Consider the following 18,977-nt stretch of genomic DNA (forward strand, 5'->3'; position numbering starts at 1 on the left):
TGGTGTATAATTCCAGCTCAGAGTGGAAAGGTAGCTGTATTTATTTGTAATATTTAATAAACAGTTGAAAGTAATAGTAAAGTCCCTGAATCATTACATCTAAATACTCATGTCAAACAATAAAACGACCGACCAAGTTGTTTAATATTAGTGAGCAATTTAATAACTGGAATCCATCATATTTAAAAAATGGAGACAAGGCAGATAATGTGGCACATCAGCACATCAGCTTATAGTGTATTATTTATTATATGATATTTTGTTCACGAAAAATGTAATAATAAATACATGACGCTAATAAAATACGCCATAAATAATTAGTTAGGATTTTTAACTAGAATTGCGTGAATATCCTAGTATTTAAAGTAAGTAAAATAAGTTATTATTGTATATTTAATAAAAACAATATGATATATTCACGAAAGATTCAATAATAATACATGACGCTAATAAAATACGTCATAAATAATTAATAAAAACATTAAACTAGAATTCGGTGAATACCCTAGTATTTTAAATTAGTAAAATAAGTTATTATTGTATATTTAATAAAAAAATTATGATATTATATTCACAAAAATTCAATAATAAATGCACGACGCTAATAAAATACGCCATAAATAATTAATTAAGGATTCAAACTCTAATTTGGTGAATATACTAGTATTTTAAATTAGTAAAATAAGTTATTATTGTATATTTGATTTAAAAAATGATATTATATTCACGAAAGGTTCAATAATAATACATGACGCTAATAAAATACGCCATAAATAATTAATTAAGGGTTCAAACTCTAATTTGGTGAATATCATAGTATTTTAAGTTAGTAAAATAAGTTATTATTGTATATTTAATAAAAAATAACAATAACAATATTATTACAACACTGATTATAAGCAGGTTGCCAATTATTAGCAAATTAACTCGTTAAAGCCGTTGTTAGTGACCCGTGTTAGTGAATCAAATGAATCAAAATTCATTCGAAAGTGAATCAGTAAAATGATTCGCAAGTAGTGTTGAGCCGTAGAGCCGTGATTTAACGGGATTCATCCCCTCCAATCTGGCAACCCTGGAGCGGGCTTTGGGAGCCGAGGAGCGGAAGAAGTTCCCCCAGCAGATAAATGCTGCAAAGCCACGCAGGGTCCATCAGAAAGTTCGCCGAAGCTCCAGGTCTGGACGTGGATTCTCAGGGGTTCCGACTGACAGCAGTGAAGGTGAGGGCTCCTTTGCAGCGTAACGGAGACGAGGCGGTGTGGATGTTTTGGTGCTGTTAGATTATAGTCAGGGTTTTTTTTTTAGAAGATTGTGGAGACGTTTTGGGATTTAGGGTTTATGCATATTTACATTTAAAATAAGTAAAATAATAATTTTGCTGAATTTTGCCTCTCATTCGCTGATGCTTTTCAGAACTTTCCGTTCCACCTTAAATGGTGCAGCAGTTGCATTCGGGCGCCTTGGGCGCCCGAATGCAACTGCTGCACCATTTAAGGTGGAACGGAAAGTTCCAACATGCCACAAAAAACAAAGTTTAAAGTTGATCATTTTAATAATGTAAACTGCCATATTATTTTTAACTGCATTCTGAAGCATTGTCAGCTCTATCTAACATTTAAAAAATTAAATACTCTCATTAAGCACTTTATTATTTATCTCTTATAATCACCACCATCAGACTGGTGGGCATCTATGGCAGTCATACTGGGGCTATGACCTCTTGACCTGCCTGCTTTGGGTGTATTTATGTGGCTCATTTTATTTAAAAAAAACTCTACTCTAAAAGAAGTCCTCTGTTTCCCCTTTCTTATGACCACCAATTTCTCTCTATATAGTGGGGTCATTTTGGTTTATTATAGTTACCACTGTATAACTGGAGAACGCCTGGGGTCAGCAGGAGTAAAGCCGAACCGGCAAAGTTTAGGAACTAGATGCTCAAGGAAAGATCAGGAAAGTCCAGGTACTACAGAGATTAACAGAACGGTCTACTATGCTTTGAATGCTTTTGCAGGTGAGGGAACTCCCCCCACGCCCGGTTTGTGTGTGTGAGGGGGGAGGTGAGGGGGCGAGAGAGGTGTGGGGGGGGTTAGGGTAACACGTGGCAGTGAGCGGGACGTCCTCTGCCTCCATGCCGGAGCCTCACATCCTCACGAGCGCACAGCTGGACAGCTGCAGCTTCTCACGTCCCACATGTGTGGTTTTAGGGTTATCATGTGGAAAGTGTGCTGCAGTGAGAAATAACAGACATGTCAGCTGGACTGTTGGTCAGTTAATTAATACTTACTTTATTAATACTTAATACTAAATCAATTTCATTAAAAAGTATTAATTATTCAGTAACTACAATTAGGCCTAATTATTGAGTAAATAATTCAGTAAAAGTAATTAATTAATTAAGTATGTACTGTTAGTTATTCAGAATCTACTGTGCAATTATTTCTTTAGCATTTACTATGAATTATTCAGCAACTAAATGCTGTATTTTTTTAATACTAATACAATAAATACTAATAATTATTTAGTGTCTCTTGAGTATATACTATGAAATGTCTAATATTTACTATGAATTATTTAGTAATTAAAATTGGGATAGATATTATAAATGATTTGAGAATTATTTGAGAATGTCTAATTAATTCATAATTAATAAATAATGAACATGGGGAGGTAAGATATACACACAATTGCTACTTTGATTTTATGTGGTTTTATCATTTTAATGATGTCATATCAAAACACCACGTTTTTTATTAAGAGCGTCTAAAAAAACAACAACTAAATTCTCCAGTAGAACCAGCAAAATAACCCCTCAAGAATAAATATTACATAATAATAAAATATTTTTATAAGCCCCTCTCCGTCTGGAGCGAGAGTGAAGTTTGCACAGTGCTGATTGGTGGAGTATTTAAGTTTAAAATAAGTTAAATAAGAATTTAACTTTCTGTTCCACCTTAAATGGTGCAGCAGTTTTATTAAATGGTAAATACATTTTAATAGTAATAATAAACATTAAGCCCTTCTTCTTCTGAAGTGAGAGTAAAGTTTGCTCAGTGCTGATTGGTGGAGCTCTCGTTACTTGTTATTTACATTATCCTGTAAAACTATGGAAGCAAACTAACTACATACAGTTTATGTGGCTCCTCGACTACATTTGCAGAACTTTTCCTTTACATACCCGCACTGACAGACAGAGGTATTTGCGTAACCCTAGTATTATTAAGCCTGGAGTGACAGAGGAGCGTCTCTTTGCGGGAAAGCAGCCCGCAGCTATGTTCCGTCAGTCAGAGACTCTGTTAGCTTGTGGAAGAGTGGGCCAGTGAAACACACATGAAAGGAAGTTTGGAGGAAGAAGCACTTTGTTCTTCTAGTGTTAAACAGATTTATGTGTTGTGATAAACAATGCACAAAATAACTAGGCTCATTTTTTTCCCAGAATTGTTGTTATTCCCAATTCCATCCCCAATTCCCACTGCAATTCCCACCTTATCCACTCCCAATTCCCACCATAAACGTAGCTAAGCTAATTAATATAAACAATGCACAAAACAACTAGGCCCATTTTTTCCCTAGAAATGTCGTTATTCCCAATTCTGACCCCAAATCCGCCCACAATCTCAATTCCCACCCTAAACGTAGCTAAGCTAGGCTCATTTTTTTCCAAAAATGTCGTTATTTCAAATTCCCAACATAAACGTGACTAACCTAGGCCCATTTATTGTCCCCTTTTTTCCCGCCCACTAGGTAGGACTCCTCTTTTCACTTGATGTTACCAGAGCGGAGAGGTTCAAAGCTAGCATGCTAGCAAGCTTAGCATTAGCATGGAGGTCACTTCTTTTTGAATTGTCAATTAAAGCAAAATCACTCGAGCTCAACACGCTTGCAGGAGAACACTAACTACTAGAATCCTGATACTGAATCCTGATACTGAATCATATCAAAAGAATCAAATCGTGGCGGAATGTGAGATTTCTTGATGCGCTGAATCAAATCAAGCTGAATCAACTCAATCAAGCTGAATCGTGACCTCTGAGCTAGCGAACAAACATGTGAGCTAATCCACATAGCTAGCCGAGCGCTGGTTGTCCGGGGCGCCCTGTGGTCAGCAGCGTTTGGACGCATCGAAGCCGCCGTTCCTGCACTGACCTCATAGATGGACCGAGATGTAAAAACTGTTGTAAAAACTGTAGAAAAAACTAAAATTAGCTTCTGTTTCCCGCAAACGCAGATGGTGAACAGATTCGGGGTGACCCCTCCAGCACACTGTGTGTGTGTGTGTGTGTGTGAGTGTGTGTGTGTGTGTGTGAGTGTGTGTGGGTGGGTGTGAGTGTTATTAGCACATTTGCTAAAGCATTCCTTCTCTCCTCCCCCACATTGCCTCTGGGGTTGTAGAGGTGGTATTGTGTTTATACAGCCTAGTGTCAGGCCCCACACACACATACACACACATCTGTGTTTGTTCAGCCAAACACACACACACACACGCATTTTACTGTACTGGCAAATTTACACACACGTATGCATCCTAGCAAACACCTGACCCCACCACACACACACACACACACACACACAGATAAATACATGACTTGGGCAGTAGCTTTGCTCTGCAGATGCCTATTTGGGTGCCAGACATGGCAAGTAGTGGTCTATGTGTATGTGTGTTGGTATGTGTGTGTGTGTGTGTGTGTGTGTGTGACTAGACAGAATCTGTTTGTGTAATTTGGAGGGATGCATTAAAACACTGTTGTACAGAACTGGTTTAGACGCTTAACTGGACATTTATGGACTGACCGAGCTGACGGTGTCTTTCTCTGTCCCCCAGAATGGCGCTGTGCTTGGTGGTCCTGGGTCTGTTCCTCCAAAGTCTTCACGCTCACGTTGACTTCTTTACCTCCATCGGTGAGTTTGTCCCTGCTTCCTGTTCCCCCTAGCCCCCTAGCTAGGACACTCCCCATCGCACAGAGCCTCCAAGGCGGTATGAGAACATTCTGGAGGAGCCTGTAGTCTGGTCTGCTCTTGATGGTTGAAGTGAGGGGTGAAGAAGATCACCATGGCCAGATCCAAAGAGCTCTCTGAGGCCTTCAGAAAGAAGGTTGGAGATGCAGAGGAGTCTGAGAAGGGGCTTAAAAAGATCTCAGAACTATTAGAAATCATCTCCATTTACAAGTGGAGAACATTTTAAATAACTGACCAACAAGGCCAGGTCAGGCCATGTTTGCCATCCTGGGTAAAGAACGTCACCACAGGATCTACAGGTAGCTCTCGCCACAGATGATATCAAAGTACACTGTTAAAATTAGAAGGAGGAAGGAATCAAGGAAGTGCCTCAAAGCCTCAGAAAGAGAGCACACATGTAAGATTTCCTGGGAGCTGTGCAAGGAGGAGGAAACCCTTACTGTTACGAAAAAGTATAATAATAATAATAATAAATTATGTGAAGTAGTAGATTATATAACTATTGAACTTCTGACCTTCTTGCGACCCTCAGGCCAGATGACTGACCTGCTGTACACAGAGAAGGACCTGGTGATATCACTGAAAGATTACATCAGAGCGGAGGAGAACAAACTGCAGCAGGTTAAACAGTACGTACACACACACACTTCTGTTCTGTAAGTCAGGTGGTCATCATTTGCCAAAAATTAAAGCTTCAATACATCTAGTTAATAACAGAATAAAGAATTTTAATATTGGAATATTTTTGCTTTATAAATGCAGATTTTCAAATAGCAAAAATAGTTAAAGGACCCACCCTGACGTTAGATACTGCCTCTCACGCGGTGTGTGTGTCTGTCTCAGGTGGGCGGAGAAGTTGGACTCTCTGACCTCGACGGCAGTGCAGGATCCCGAGGGCTTCCTGGGGCACCCGGTCAACGCTTTCAAACTGATGAAGCGACTCAACTCCGAGTGGGCCGACCTGGAGAGCCTGGTGCTCAAGGATACCACTGATGGTCAGTGGCTTTGCGTGTTTGTTTGTGTTGACCATGTAGGACCTGTGCTTTCACTACAGAACCATGAATGTTTGACCCCTTAAACAGCATATGGTCCGCCGGTGGGCCGGAAGTGTTATTGCTAACTTCTATGACCAAAGAATAGCCCCACCAGTCCCCACATAATAAATATATAAACATATATACATATATATACACAATATTACAATATTCTAAACCATCCCTTTTGTCTGTCTGCAGGCTTTATCTCTAATCTGACGGTGCAGAGGCAGTACTTCCCCACAGACGAGGACCAGACAGGAGCCGCTAAGGCATTGCTGAGACTGCAGGACACGTACCAGCTGTCGTCCAATGCCATCTCCGTTGGAGATCTTCCTGGTGAGTGTATTGAAGGGCATACGTGTGTGTGTGAGCTTTGAGGAAAGCTTTGAGGAAAGCACTGTTGTATCTGTAATCTGAGGGTCATCTGTGTTGATGCTGCTGCTGTCCCTGCTCAGGTGTCGTCCACAAGAGCCCCATGACGGTGGAAGACTGTTTTGAGCTGGGCAAGATCGCCTACTCTGATGTGGACTATTACCACACCGAGTTGTGGATGGCTCAGGCTCTGAAACAGCTGGACGAGGGCGAGGAGTCCCCCATAGACAAGGTGACCATCATGGACTACCTCAGTTACGCAATCTACCAGCAGGGAGAGATCGACCGGGCACTGGAGCTGACCAAGAGGATGCTCAAACTGGGTAAGAGAGCGGCTCGTGTGTTGAATCATGTGAGGATTTACAGGGGAAGCCTAAACCTATCGATAATCTGGCCACTTTATTGGAAACCCCTGACCCTGCTGCTCCACCGTGCTGGTGTAGAGGTAGACACTGTAGCTCTTCTGCTGCGTTGGGCCTTCCCTGTTCTGTCTTTATAATGGTCGGTTTCTGACCACAGAGCTGCTCTAGGCTAGATGGTATTGGGGTGGTGGACTCACTCTCAGCCTAGCAGTGATACCACTGTGACTGATACCCCTCATACCAGTGCCACACACACTACCAGTAACAGTACCTGGTCAGTGTGACCAGTCTAAGAATGGTCCACCACCCAAATAATCTGTGGTCAGAAACAGACTGAGGAATGATGAAGGTGGTAGAGAAGGTCGGTGGAGCTCATAAAGTGAGCGATGACACAGGAGAAGCACATTTTGGCTCCATAAAGAACCATGTTTTTAATAGAGTAGTGAGTGTGAAGAACCTTATAAAGGTCTAAAGAACCTTCGGCTGATGGTTCTCTTTGGAACCTTTATTTTTAAGATTGTACACTGTGCACCTTGTTGAAATTGTATCTGTGTGTGTGTGTGGTGGTCAGATCCCACTCATCAGCGGGCCAACGGGAATCTGAAGTATTTCGAGTTCCAGCTGGAGAAGCTGAGGAAAGCTGAGGAGGAAGAAGGAAAAAAGGCTCAGGAAGAGGGAAAGACAAAACACGTGGACAAGCGAGACGTCCAGATGAAGCGCTCCAAAGACCTGCTGCCCGAGAGGAAGAGATACGAACAGCTGTGCCGAGGAGAGGGAGTCAAAATGGTGAGGATCTTAAGAACTCTGTTCTTCTCGTGTCCTTTCTAGAGATGGACATTCGGGATTCGGGAGATTGTTGGCTCAATTCCCGGTGATGCCCCAGCCGTCCATAACTGGCCTCCTTCTGGGTGGATCCCTGGATCACTTAGTGCGATGTTAGCCAGTGTCCCTGTAGAGAAGTACTGCCAATAGAATAGGACTCTCTGGAGCAGATAAACATCATGAACCTACTGGCACTATGCTGCCTAATGCCAGGCGTGGGCTATAGAAAGCATTGAGCTGTGGAGCAGTGTAAGAACTGTTTTCCTAGAATGATGGATTATGGTGCGCCATCCATCACTTTTAGGGTAAGTTAGGAATGATGAGGTGGGGTGGTGATAAATCATCCAGCATCCTGACCTCACAAATAACGCTCTTGTCACTGAATGCAATCAAATCCTTACAGCAATGCTTAAGCTAAATCTAACAGAAAGCCTTCTCCCCTGGACAGTAAAAACAGTTACTCAAGTAACAAAAGTGGAATCAACTCTTTTTAATACCCTTAATTTTGGAAGAAACAGTGAATGAGCAGGTGTCCCAATACTTCTGTCAAAATAGTATATGCACTGTGTTTTTGAAGAGCTTATTCATTCTCTGGTCATATGCTATCCTTTCTCTTCCTGCAGACCCCTCGCAGGTGGAGCCGCCTGTTCTGCCGTTACCAGGACAATGGGCGCACCCCTAGTTTGGTGTTGGCTCCCGTGAAGGAGGAGGACGAGTGGGATCGCCCCCACATTGTCCGCTACCACAACATCATCTCCGACTACGAGATCAGCAAGGTTAAAGAGCTCGCCAAGCCACGGGTGAGTTACGCTCTCTGACGCTCTTCAGGCCATCGTGAGTTTCTCTGATTTTTGAGCCCCTTGTGATTGATGGAGGAGGCTAGAGGGGTATAAAGCCCCCCAGCATTCAGCTGTGGAGCAGTGGAAGAATTATGTTCTGTAGAATGATGATGGTGCTCCATCCAGTACCTTTGGGAGGGAGGATGAGGCGGGGTGGTGATCATCCAACATCCTGACCTCGCTAACCCTCTTGTTGCTAAGTGCAATCAAATCCTCACAGCAATTCCCCTCCTGAATCTAGCAAAAACCCTTCTTCTCTGAACAGTAGAGACAGTTACTCCAACAAAAGCTGGATCAGCTGTTTTTAATACCCTTGATTTTGAATAAAGAAATGAATTAGCAGGTGTCCCAATACTTTTGTCCAAATAGTGTATTTGACATAATGTAGCCCGTGAGTGGCGAACGGTGCAGAGTGTTAACCACTTTCTGGCTCCTTAGCTGCGGAGGGCCACCATATCTAACCCCATCACAGGTGTGCTCGAGACCGCCCCCTACAGGATCAGCAAAAGGTAAGTCCGCAGAACTGGAGCTGGTGCAGCCGTCTCCTCGTTGCTGAAATTCACACCGGGGCCACGAAACTCCTCAGCAGAGACCTGTATATCCAACAGAGTGACGATGAGGTGTAATGAGATGTGTTCCAGTAAAGTACTCGAGGTACACTTCTGAGAGAAGAGGTGGTCTTGCTGAGGAGTTGAGGGCCCTGACTGCTTGGCAGTTTTACCCGGATATTGAAGGAAGAAGTGAAGAACCCCAGGTTCTCTGCTTTGTCCTTCAGCAGGTTTAACATGCTTCGACTGTGGTGGAACAGGGACGGCTGAAGTTTATTAATTACCCCCCTGAATGATCTCCCTGTAGAGGAGATGGTCTGAGCTATAGCTTCGTCCCTGTTCAGCCTGTAGTCACCATTTAGCATTATTACCCCTACTGACCTTCTCTCTTCTCTGTCTGTTTTGTCCTCTTCCCCCCCGTCCCCCCGTCTGTGTCTACTGTTTATTTTCTGCCTATCTCTTCCCCGCTCTCTGCCTCTGTCTCTCTTTCTCCCTGGGTATAGCTAAGGCGCGCCACAGTGCATGACCCTATTACGGGAAAACTCACCACCGCTCAGTACAGAGTCTCCAAGAGGTAAGGGGGTCAAACATGGCCAAAGCTGTGAGGTTAGACTCTGCCTGCAGTTTATAATCTTCACAGCAGTCTCCTCTTTCACTAGCTAAGCAGAATTACTGTTTATTTGCTTAATTTAACAAATTAAAAATATATATATTTTTTAAATTTAATTCAAATTTTTCATTACTTATTTTAACAGAAATTAACAAAGTGTATCGACAGCCTAGGGGCGGCCATCATTTTGTGTAAGACTGTGTATATAAAGTGCTTCAAATAACAATAACAATGATTAATATTATTAAAAAATTATAATTACTTACATTATTATTATAATGATTCAATAAAAAAAAAAAGTTGGACAGTGCAGCTAAGGCCATCTACGATGCTGCTCACCTTCACATTCTTTAAAATGCACCATGTATTATTAATCCATGTATTACACTTTCATTAACGCTGTTATTGCTTCAAGTCCTGCTGCTGCTGCTGCTGCAATGCATCATGGGTTTTGTAGTTTTTGACCAACCCAAAAAAATGTCTCCTTTAAGACCTGATGGTTTGGGGAGAGCAGATTCTTTAAGGCTCCTCCTGTGCTCGTCTGTTCTTCGTCTCAGTTCTCGGACCCTCTAAGTAGCCTCCAGTAACGTCCAAATGATCGTATATCATTGTCTCCAACATACAGGCACTCTCAAATTCACAGACACACACACACACACACGCTCTGGAACTCCGTGCATAAGCAGCCGTTTGAGTCTACGTACGAAAATAACCTTTAATAAAGATATACATAGAAGGTCCAGGCACTCACACACACCGCCCACACTACAGTGGTTTAACTCACCCTGGTCATTATGTGTGTGTGACTGTGTGTGTGGAGTGTTTGGATATGGGAAACCTGGGTGGGGTTGTGTTCACCATGTTTCCTCCAACTTGGTTTCTTCTGTAGCCTTTCTGTGCAGATTTGGCCTACGTGAGCTGGCGCATGCTTAAAGACTGCACGTAGACTTCAGAGGGCCGAGCGAGAGAGAATTGCAGAGAGAGTGAGAGAGAGAGAGTGAGAGAGAGAGTGAACCAGGGCGAGGGAGGGAGACCAGAGACAGAGAACAGCGTTTCTGTAATCCTCCAGCAACCCTCAAGGCCAGCAGCCTGATCTGATTGGTCGACTGGAGATATAAAGTTCAGGAACGCGCCCAATAAAAATGCGTCTCTCGGCACGGCAGACTTGACCTCTCACCTATGACATAGCTGAGATTCCAGCTTCATAATCGGCCTTTAGATAGCATCTTAGCTTAGCCTCCAGTGGTCAAATTGGTGCAAATTGGCAGCAAAACAAATGCTAGTATATATATTTTTATGAATTCATTAATTTAATTACATTAATAAATAAACAACTAATTCTAAAAATACCAAAAACAAAAGTCCCAAAAACCTTTAAATGTAGCAAATAAATAAAGTGTTCTCCAAAAACGCAAATAAAGTAATTATATATATTTTTATTTAATTTTCACCTAAAAAATGTATATACATTTATAAACAAAAATACAAAACAAAAACAACAACAAAAATATATATGTAAATATGCAATGTAGCCAAGTAATACAGAATGATATTTTAGCAGGGGTATCCAAACTTCTGCTTACAAATATTAGTTATATATATATGAATGTATGAATGTATGTATGTATGTGTGTGTGTATATACTCTAATACATATATATATGTATATACTCTAATACATGTTATTAGAGCAGGGGCATCCAAATATTTTATAAGCTAATCTAATATATATTTAAATTTAATAAATGTTAATACATTTAATATTATGTAAGTATATAATGTATTATATAATATATAATGTAACCAAATAATACATAATGTTTTCTGAGCACCAAACATCATCATACAAATATTGTAGTGTTTAATAATAATTGTTATATATATATATATATATATATATATATATATGTTTTTTTGTTTTTTTTTTGTATTTCTTTTTAACATATATATACTTTCCATTTTCTCTTTCCTCTCATTTCTAACCTCAACTGCTTCACATTTAACCTCCCATTCACACACATCCAAAACCTAACAGCAATCAGACTTTCATTACATTGGTTTTTGGTAAATCCTCCTGATACAATCAAAGAATAGCAAATTTATACAGTGCTGATCTTCCAGGAGTGTTATTATCTCCACAACATGTCCAAAACTTCTCATTAGTCAGTTCAGGTACTTTAAGGTGCATCTATTCAGCTTGAGGGATACAAAGCCGCCAACCCCCCCCAACCAGCTGAGGAGCAGTGGAACTGCATTCTCTGAAGCTCTGGGACCTAATCATCAGGACCTCACAGCAATTTTCCAACATCTAGTGTAAAGCCTTCCTCGAGGTGGTTTCTGCAGTAAAGGGGGGCAAAGTTCCTATACATACCCTTGATTTCATAAGAAACATTAGAAGAGCAGATGTCTACAAACTTTTGGACATGTAGTTCTTCCCTGCATAGGAAGTGATTCAGGATTTCTGAGAATTCCTACATTACGGATTTAGAAACACAAACCAGTGTGAAAAAGTCTGTCAGAAAGAAGTTCATTTGCATGCCTGTTAAGGTTGGCGTCAATCACTGCTGTAACGGTATTTGCTCCTCCCCTTTCCTCCAGTGCTTGGCTAACAGCTGATGAGCACCCAGTCATTGAACGGATAAACCAGCGCATCGAGGACCTCACAGGCCTGGAAATGGACACAGCAGAGGAGCTGCAGGTGAGGGGCGGAGCACTGACATCGTCAACCAATCAGATGCTTCGAGAATAAGATATTTACATACTTCTAAACTTAAATCTTGGCCGTAATGATATTTATTTGAATTGTTTACATTAAATTTACATAGTGATTTACCTTCAGTTGCATTCAGCTAAATAGCTGCTACATAGGCCTTAATCTCCACCCATAACCTAAACCTCACCATCACCCTGGTCCTGTTCTTAGGCCTGAATGTGTTAAACACATGCTGAAGAGGGGTTTATATCTTTGCAGGTTGCAAACTATGGAGTTGGTGGACAGTATGAGCCTCATTTTGACTTCGGCAGGGTGAGTGTCCACATCTGACACCCGTTAGCTGACATTATGCATGTTATTATATTGAAGAAATGTGCTGTTAATATAACTGCAGTTACTAGATGAACATTTAGTAAGAATATGAATTAAAAGGAGTAACAGAAATATAATATAATATAATATAATATATTATATTATGAAATATATATATATTTATTGCTGTAAATGTTTTAAGTTCTACTTAAACTTAAAACTGTGAAGTTGAATAAATTCATTTTAGACACATTTTTTTCAGAATTGACCATAATAGAAAAAAAATCATGTGACAGATTTACTATGCCATTATTGTCTAAAGGATGCTAACGCCCAGCATTGCATCATTGCCGCTGTGGTAGCCTCACTGCCATGGCGTTAACATTGCTTTCGTGGCATTAGCATCGCTATCCTGGCATCCTAACTGCACCAGCCGCTGGCCGCTTGTACAGGGATCTTGGAATCCGGGATGGCCAGATAACTTGTGTATATCGTCGGTGTCGAGCCAGAACCTCCTTTAGAGCAGGAGAAAAAAAATTATTCTAAACTTTTAATTAGAGGTACACCGATCAGTGTAAAGTTCAGTGTAAAGAGATTATAATCCAAGTCAATTTGGCGCATTTCTATTGGTCAATTCATCGTGAAATTCTGACACAATGTAAAGAACAGCTGTCCGATTCACATTGATGATATGAACTTTTAACTGTGTGAAGTCTTTTGTGTATTTTCAGTTTTATTCTTACTGTGTGCATTTGTGTGTGTGTGTGTGTGTGTGTGTGTGTGTGTGTGTGTTTATGATGGATTGCTCCTGTGTGTGTGTGTGCACAGAAAGATGAGCCGGACGCATTTAAAGAGTTGGGCACAGGAAACAGAATTGCCACCTGGCTCTTCTATGTGAGTTATTTCACACATCTGTTCCCCATCTGTCCATCTTCATTCTTTCATTCCTCCTCTCATCTCCTCTGACGTCTGTCATCACGAACTGGAGGCGGCTTTGGTTTAACACTCACTAAACAGTCTATGGACCGTCGGCGGGATGAAAGTGTCATTGCACACTTCTATTCCTAGAGAAAAGCCCCTCCGATTTGTACAGAAGTCCCTGTAGTTACTGAGTAATACACCTCAGTGTGTAATAATCCTTGGAGGGTTAAGGGGTTAACTGATTTGGGTATCTTGGGTTGCATTGTAGCCTCGTATATAGAGATCGACACTTCATATATAATTTTATTAGCATGTCGAAAGAACTGTATATTTAAGCTGATGACTGTTCCTTTGGCTGTTCCTAACTGTTCCTTTTTAACTGCTCCTAATCGTACTCTAAAATGGTCCCTTTAAACCGGGCCTTTGAGCTGTTCCGAACTGTTCCTTTGAACTGTTCCTAACCGGGCCTTTGAACTGTTCCTACCTTTTCCTTTCAACCCTGGACACTGCAGATGAGCGACGTGTCAGCAGGTGGCGCCACAGTGTTCCCCGATGTTGGAGCTGCAGTGTGGCCAAAAAAGGTAGGAGGCTACTCCCTAAGAAAGTCCCACTACACCGATCAGCCATAACATTAGTACCAGGTATGTTTTGAAGCAGGTAAAAAATGGGCAAGGACAAAAATCCGAGACACTTTGAAAAGAACCTTTGAAGATACTGCGATGTTCTAGACATCTGGGTCGGAACATTTCCAAAACACCAGGTAGGTCTCCTGGGGTGGCCGGGGACGGACAGGGTTCACTGATGCGGTCCATGGAGGCCCCACCCTTAGAACTTACAGGACTCTAAAGATCTGCTGCTAATGTTAGTCTTGGTGCCAGATGCCACAGCAGGACACTTTCAGGAGTCTGGTGGAGTCCTGGTCTTAAATGGTCAGATCTGTTATGGCGGCACAAGGGGGGCCTACTCAGTTTTAGGCATATGGTGTTAATGTTAAGGCTGATCGGTCTATATGTTGAAGTAGTTTGTCTTCTTTCTACGTGTTGTGTGTGTGTGTGTGTGTGTGTACATATTTAAAATGTGTGTGTTCATTTGCAGGGCACGGCAGTATTCTGGTATAACTTGTTTGCCAGTGGGGAGGGCGACTACAGCACAAGGCACGCAGCCTGCCCGGTACTTGTGGGCAACAAGTGGGGTAAGTGTGTTCTACTGCCTCTGGACATGCATCACAACTGACAGTAGTGTGGAATGGCACTGTAGTCCACTTATCCTGGTCCTACTTGACCAGTTTTTGATATATCAGACCCTGGTACTCCTCTTCTAGGACTCCCCATATCGCACTACAACACTACAAGTGCCGAAAGCGTGAAGGCTAGCTTGTGCTTCCTCCAAGTCAAAAGTCAAATAACACAAAGCTTGGCGGAGAACCCTAAACGCCAGCGTTGTTAGCAGCTAACAGTCGTGCGCACCGGCTAGCGTCATGCTATGTGATGGGGTGAAGTGGGAGGGTCATCCTACCCACCCAGGCCAGTTCTCCTCTCTGGGACTCTCTGGGTCACAGATGGCAGATTGTTGCATTACCAGGAGGCAAGCTCCAGAGTGGCCTAACTGTCTAAGTGCTGACCTTATCATTGGATGACTGTAGGTGTGATCCCCAGAGCTGTGTCAGCTATCCATTGCCAGGAATTAAAGAGAATCCAATAATTGGCCTTAATTCTCACAGAGTCGGTAGAATGCTGTCTAGTGGTGTTGCATTAGTTAGGGATTAGAAGTTGAAGCTTTTTGGAGGAAGCTTGGAGGCGTCAGGTGATCCCTAGGGGGATTCTTTGTCAATGGGCTGGAAAAGGGACTAGGGCATATTTTCAGACCAAACTATTCTTCCATTAAGATGTTTTGGAGGTTTTTCTGGGCACCAACTCTTATACCAACTGGCTTCCAGGGTTTGGTTCACACTCTCGCTCTGCCTTTTTTTCCCCTCCAGTATCAAACAAATGGATCCACGAACGGGGTCAGGAGTTCCGGAGACCCTGCGGCCTCAGCGAGACAGAATGATGAACGGAAACCGTTTCCTCCTCCTCCTTCTTCACCACCTCCACCTCCTCCATTCCTCCTCTCTCATCCCTTCTTCCATCAAAGCCCCGAGGTGCCGGTTAGCTCGGCATTTGTGGACATTGAATTGACAGTCTTCCCCCACTTTCTCCATCTCCACCAATCTCCACTGGACCTGGTGCGGTGTGAGGTTCTTGGATGGACTTCTTTCTCTGGTCCCCTGACTGACCGTGAAGGTGTGGCAGCCCAGTCAAAAGACGGAAAAGTGATTCTTTGTCAAAAAATCAAATGTTCTGGAATACCATGTCGGAAACCATGTGACAGTGCTGTCGGAGCAAAACCTGGTGTCTCCATTTTTCATCAGCACTACTCATTACACCACAGACACACACAAACCCTGGAATGTGAAGTAGTGAGGATGAGGGTTCCTACTAGAGAGCAGACTTCTCCAACTTCTTCTTTACATGATTTAACGGTTCTTGTCCAGCACGACTGTCTAGCACAGCTTCTCTAGATGATCTAATGGTTCTTCTTTAGCATTTCTAGCATCTCCAATATCTCTAACTACTCCAAACGTCCCAGAATTTCCTTTACCTTCTCCAGCTTCTCAGATCTCTCCAACTTTTCTAGACGATCTAATGGTTTTTCTCTAGCATTGTCAGCATCTGTGTCTTAAACTTCTCTGAATCCTTCTCCAATTTCTCCTTTACATGATTTAACGATTCTTCTCCAGCATTTTTAGCATCTCCCAACATCTCTATCTACTCCAAACATCCCAAATGTCTCTAAAGTTACCATTTCAAGCTCCTCCAGACTCCTTCTCTATGTGATCTATTGGTTCTTCTCTGTCATCTCCAGCTTTCTCTGAATTATTTAAATTCCTGACTTTTTTTTTTAAGCTTTTCCAGTTTCTCCCATACTTCCCATAATCTAGAATTGGCTGTAGTTCAATTACCTTGTCTCAGAGTTTCATCAGAAATGGTCCGAAATGACCTCAATTAAAACGTCTTTGCATTAACTTTCATTGAAAGTTAAGAAGGTATTTTGCTCCTCCTGTAAAGTTACTGCTTTGGAGATACGAGATTTAGGTCCGACAACGTCTGTTTGAAAGACACAGCTCCTCATCAGCCTGGGAGCTCATCAGTGCAGATACTAAAGGCACCACATGTCTTTTGTAATGGCCGTGTTTGGGTTAGGGAGGTGAGGGAATGCTGTACATTTGATTTTTTGCTGAACTTTCGCTTAATAGGTGATTATTTGCACTTTGGTTAGTTAGAGCCGAGAAAATGCCGCCAGGCCACAAGCATGACCGTGTTAGTTGGAACCTCTTCAGGTCTATAACCACTGAAACACCCAAGCACTCCAGACCAAGCTCAGAGGAGAGGAGACGGAGCAACTACGACTGCCTGGAAATAAATAAGGGTTTTAGCTGAAGACCAAGCGCTGCCGAAGTCTTCCTGAACTTTCCCAAACGAACACTCCTGAGATGACCAAAGTAGAACGCCTAAGAGCTTCTGAGTTCTGGGGCCAAATGCATATTTTTTATTTATCTTAACCTTTTTTGTGAGCTTTTGTGTGTATGGAAATATGTTTTTGAACGTGCAATGTTTTCTACGGAAATAAAAAAATACTGTGCCATTCACTCCCTCTCGTCTGCTTGATCTCCCTCTCGTCTGCCTGTTTTCTTCAGCTTGAGTACAGAGCAGACTGCAGAGCTCTTGTACTTGTTATTTGTGTCCTACACTCCTCAAAAAGGAAGGTGCATCAAATGGTCCTTTGAGAGACGCCCTTGGCCCTAAAACCCCTGTTGGTTCCAGCAGCGGTGGCTCAGCGGTTAGAGCACCGGGCTGTTGATGGCAGGGTTGTGGATTCGATGCCCGGGCTCGGCAAGCTGCCACTGTCAGGCCCTTGAGCAAGGCCCTTCACCCTCTCTGCTCCACATGTTCGCTGCACGGATGGGTTAAAGGCGGAGGCCGAATTCCATCTGTGTCCAACACTAAAGAACCGTGTATGTAATAGAGATGTGTGAAGAACCTTTTCCTGAAGTACCTTCATTTTTAGGAGTGTAAGGCTAAAAGCTTTTGGTCCACTGAATGATGAGAGCGCCCTCTACTGTATGCTTCCTGCCATTATTGCTTCACTTCCACTTGGTAGCCTTACATGATATGTCCATAAGTTTGAGGACACCCCTTCTTCTTAGTAAACAGGTGCTTAAATGAGAACACACACAGTTTGTATTCTTGCCTTCTATAGAAACACTGACCAATAGAACAGGAATAGAGCAGCCAAGTGCTCTTTTAGTTTCTCCAAATGTTCTCCAAACTTCTCCAGCTTTTTAGCTTCTCCATATTCTTAAATGTCTCCAGCTTTTTAGCTTCTCCAAATTCTCAAACGTTTCCAGCTTTTAAACTTCTCCATATTTTCAAACGTCTCCAGCTTTTTAGCTTCTCCATATTTTCAAACGTCTCCAGCTTTTTAGCTTCTCCATATTCTCAAACGTTTCCAGCTTTTTAGCTTCTCCAAATTCTCAAACGTCTCCAGCTTTTTAGCTTCTCCAAATTCTCAAACGTCTCCAGCTTTTTAGCTTCTCTAAATTTTCAAACGTCTCCAGCTTTTTAGCTTCTCCATATTCTCAAACGTCCCCCGTATTTTAGCTTCTCCAGCTTTTTAGCTTTTCCATATTCTCAAACTTCTCCAACCTTTTAGCTTCTCCATATTCTCAAACTTCTCCAGCGTTTTAGCGTCTTGTACTCCTCTGATGTCTGGAGATTTCTACAAACTCTACAGACTGTTGAAAAGACTGTGGACACACTGCCTAGAATAGAACAGGACCATCTGGAGCACCCAAATTCTCACATTTCTCCAGCTTTTGCAGCTGTTCCAACCTCTTCACCTTCTCCATCTTCTACTCTAACATTTCAAACTCTCCAGCATTTGTAGCATCTCCAGTGTCTCCGGCCTCTTTCCATCTTGTCCAGCTTCTCCTGCTTCTCCAACTTTTCCAACATCTTAATCGTTTTAAACCTCTCCTACTTCTCTGATTTCAAACCTGATGTGTCAGATTTCAACAACCTGCACAAACTCTGACCAAATGTTTGTGGACATGCCTTATTAAAGAACAGGAGCTTTACGTAATTGACCAATGGAGCAGCCTAAAGTTCTCAACCTTTGGGATGAGCTGGAGTGGCATACCTAATCATCCAACATCAATCTAATGAAGATGAGGAGCAGGAGGGCAGCCTGTTAGTGATGAAGATGGCAGAGAGAGACAGAAAGAGACAGAGAGAGAGAGAGAGAGAAAGAAAGAGGGACTGTAGAGGGATGGGAGGTGCATGTTGGGAGGGGAGGGGAGGGGAGGGGTCATGCCGGTACAAATTGATGACCCGCGCTTCTCGCTGTGCGGTTGCAGCAGAGTGAGAGAGAGAGAGATAGACAGACAGAGAGAG

At 42.3% G+C, this 18,977-nt stretch overlaps 1 protein-coding gene across 2 annotated transcripts; it reads left to right on the plus strand.

Annotated features, from left to right (window-relative positions):
* The first annotated feature begins 1,098 nt into the window (after positions 1-1,098).
* p4ha1b (prolyl 4-hydroxylase, alpha polypeptide I b) lies at positions 1,099-17,173 on the plus strand. 2 transcript variants are annotated; one of them, XM_072690585.1, is made up of 15 exons: positions 1,099-1,217; positions 4,817-4,893; positions 5,483-5,579; positions 5,794-5,945; positions 6,186-6,323; positions 6,443-6,682; positions 7,293-7,507; positions 8,167-8,343; positions 8,821-8,891; positions 12,138-12,237; positions 12,511-12,564; positions 13,393-13,458; positions 13,998-14,066; positions 14,581-14,677; positions 15,464-17,173. In XM_072690585.1, exons 2-15 carry the CDS (start codon positions 4,818-4,820, stop codon positions 15,532-15,534), a joined length of 1,623 nt encoding a protein of 540 aa, XP_072546686.1. In that variant the 5' UTR covers positions 1,099-1,217; position 4,817; the 3' UTR covers positions 15,535-17,173. The 2 variants fall into 2 exon arrangements, with proteins under 2 accessions (XP_072546686.1, XP_072546687.1); XM_072690586.1 differs by lacking the exon at positions 8,821-8,891 and adding an exon at positions 9,434-9,504.
* The last annotated feature ends 1,804 nt before the right edge of the window (positions 17,174-18,977 follow it).

This window comes from Salminus brasiliensis, chromosome 10 (assembly GCF_030463535.1).
Source record: "Salminus brasiliensis chromosome 10, fSalBra1.hap2, whole genome shotgun sequence".
Classification (NCBI taxonomy): Eukaryota; Metazoa; Chordata; class Actinopteri; order Characiformes; family Bryconidae; genus Salminus; species Salminus brasiliensis.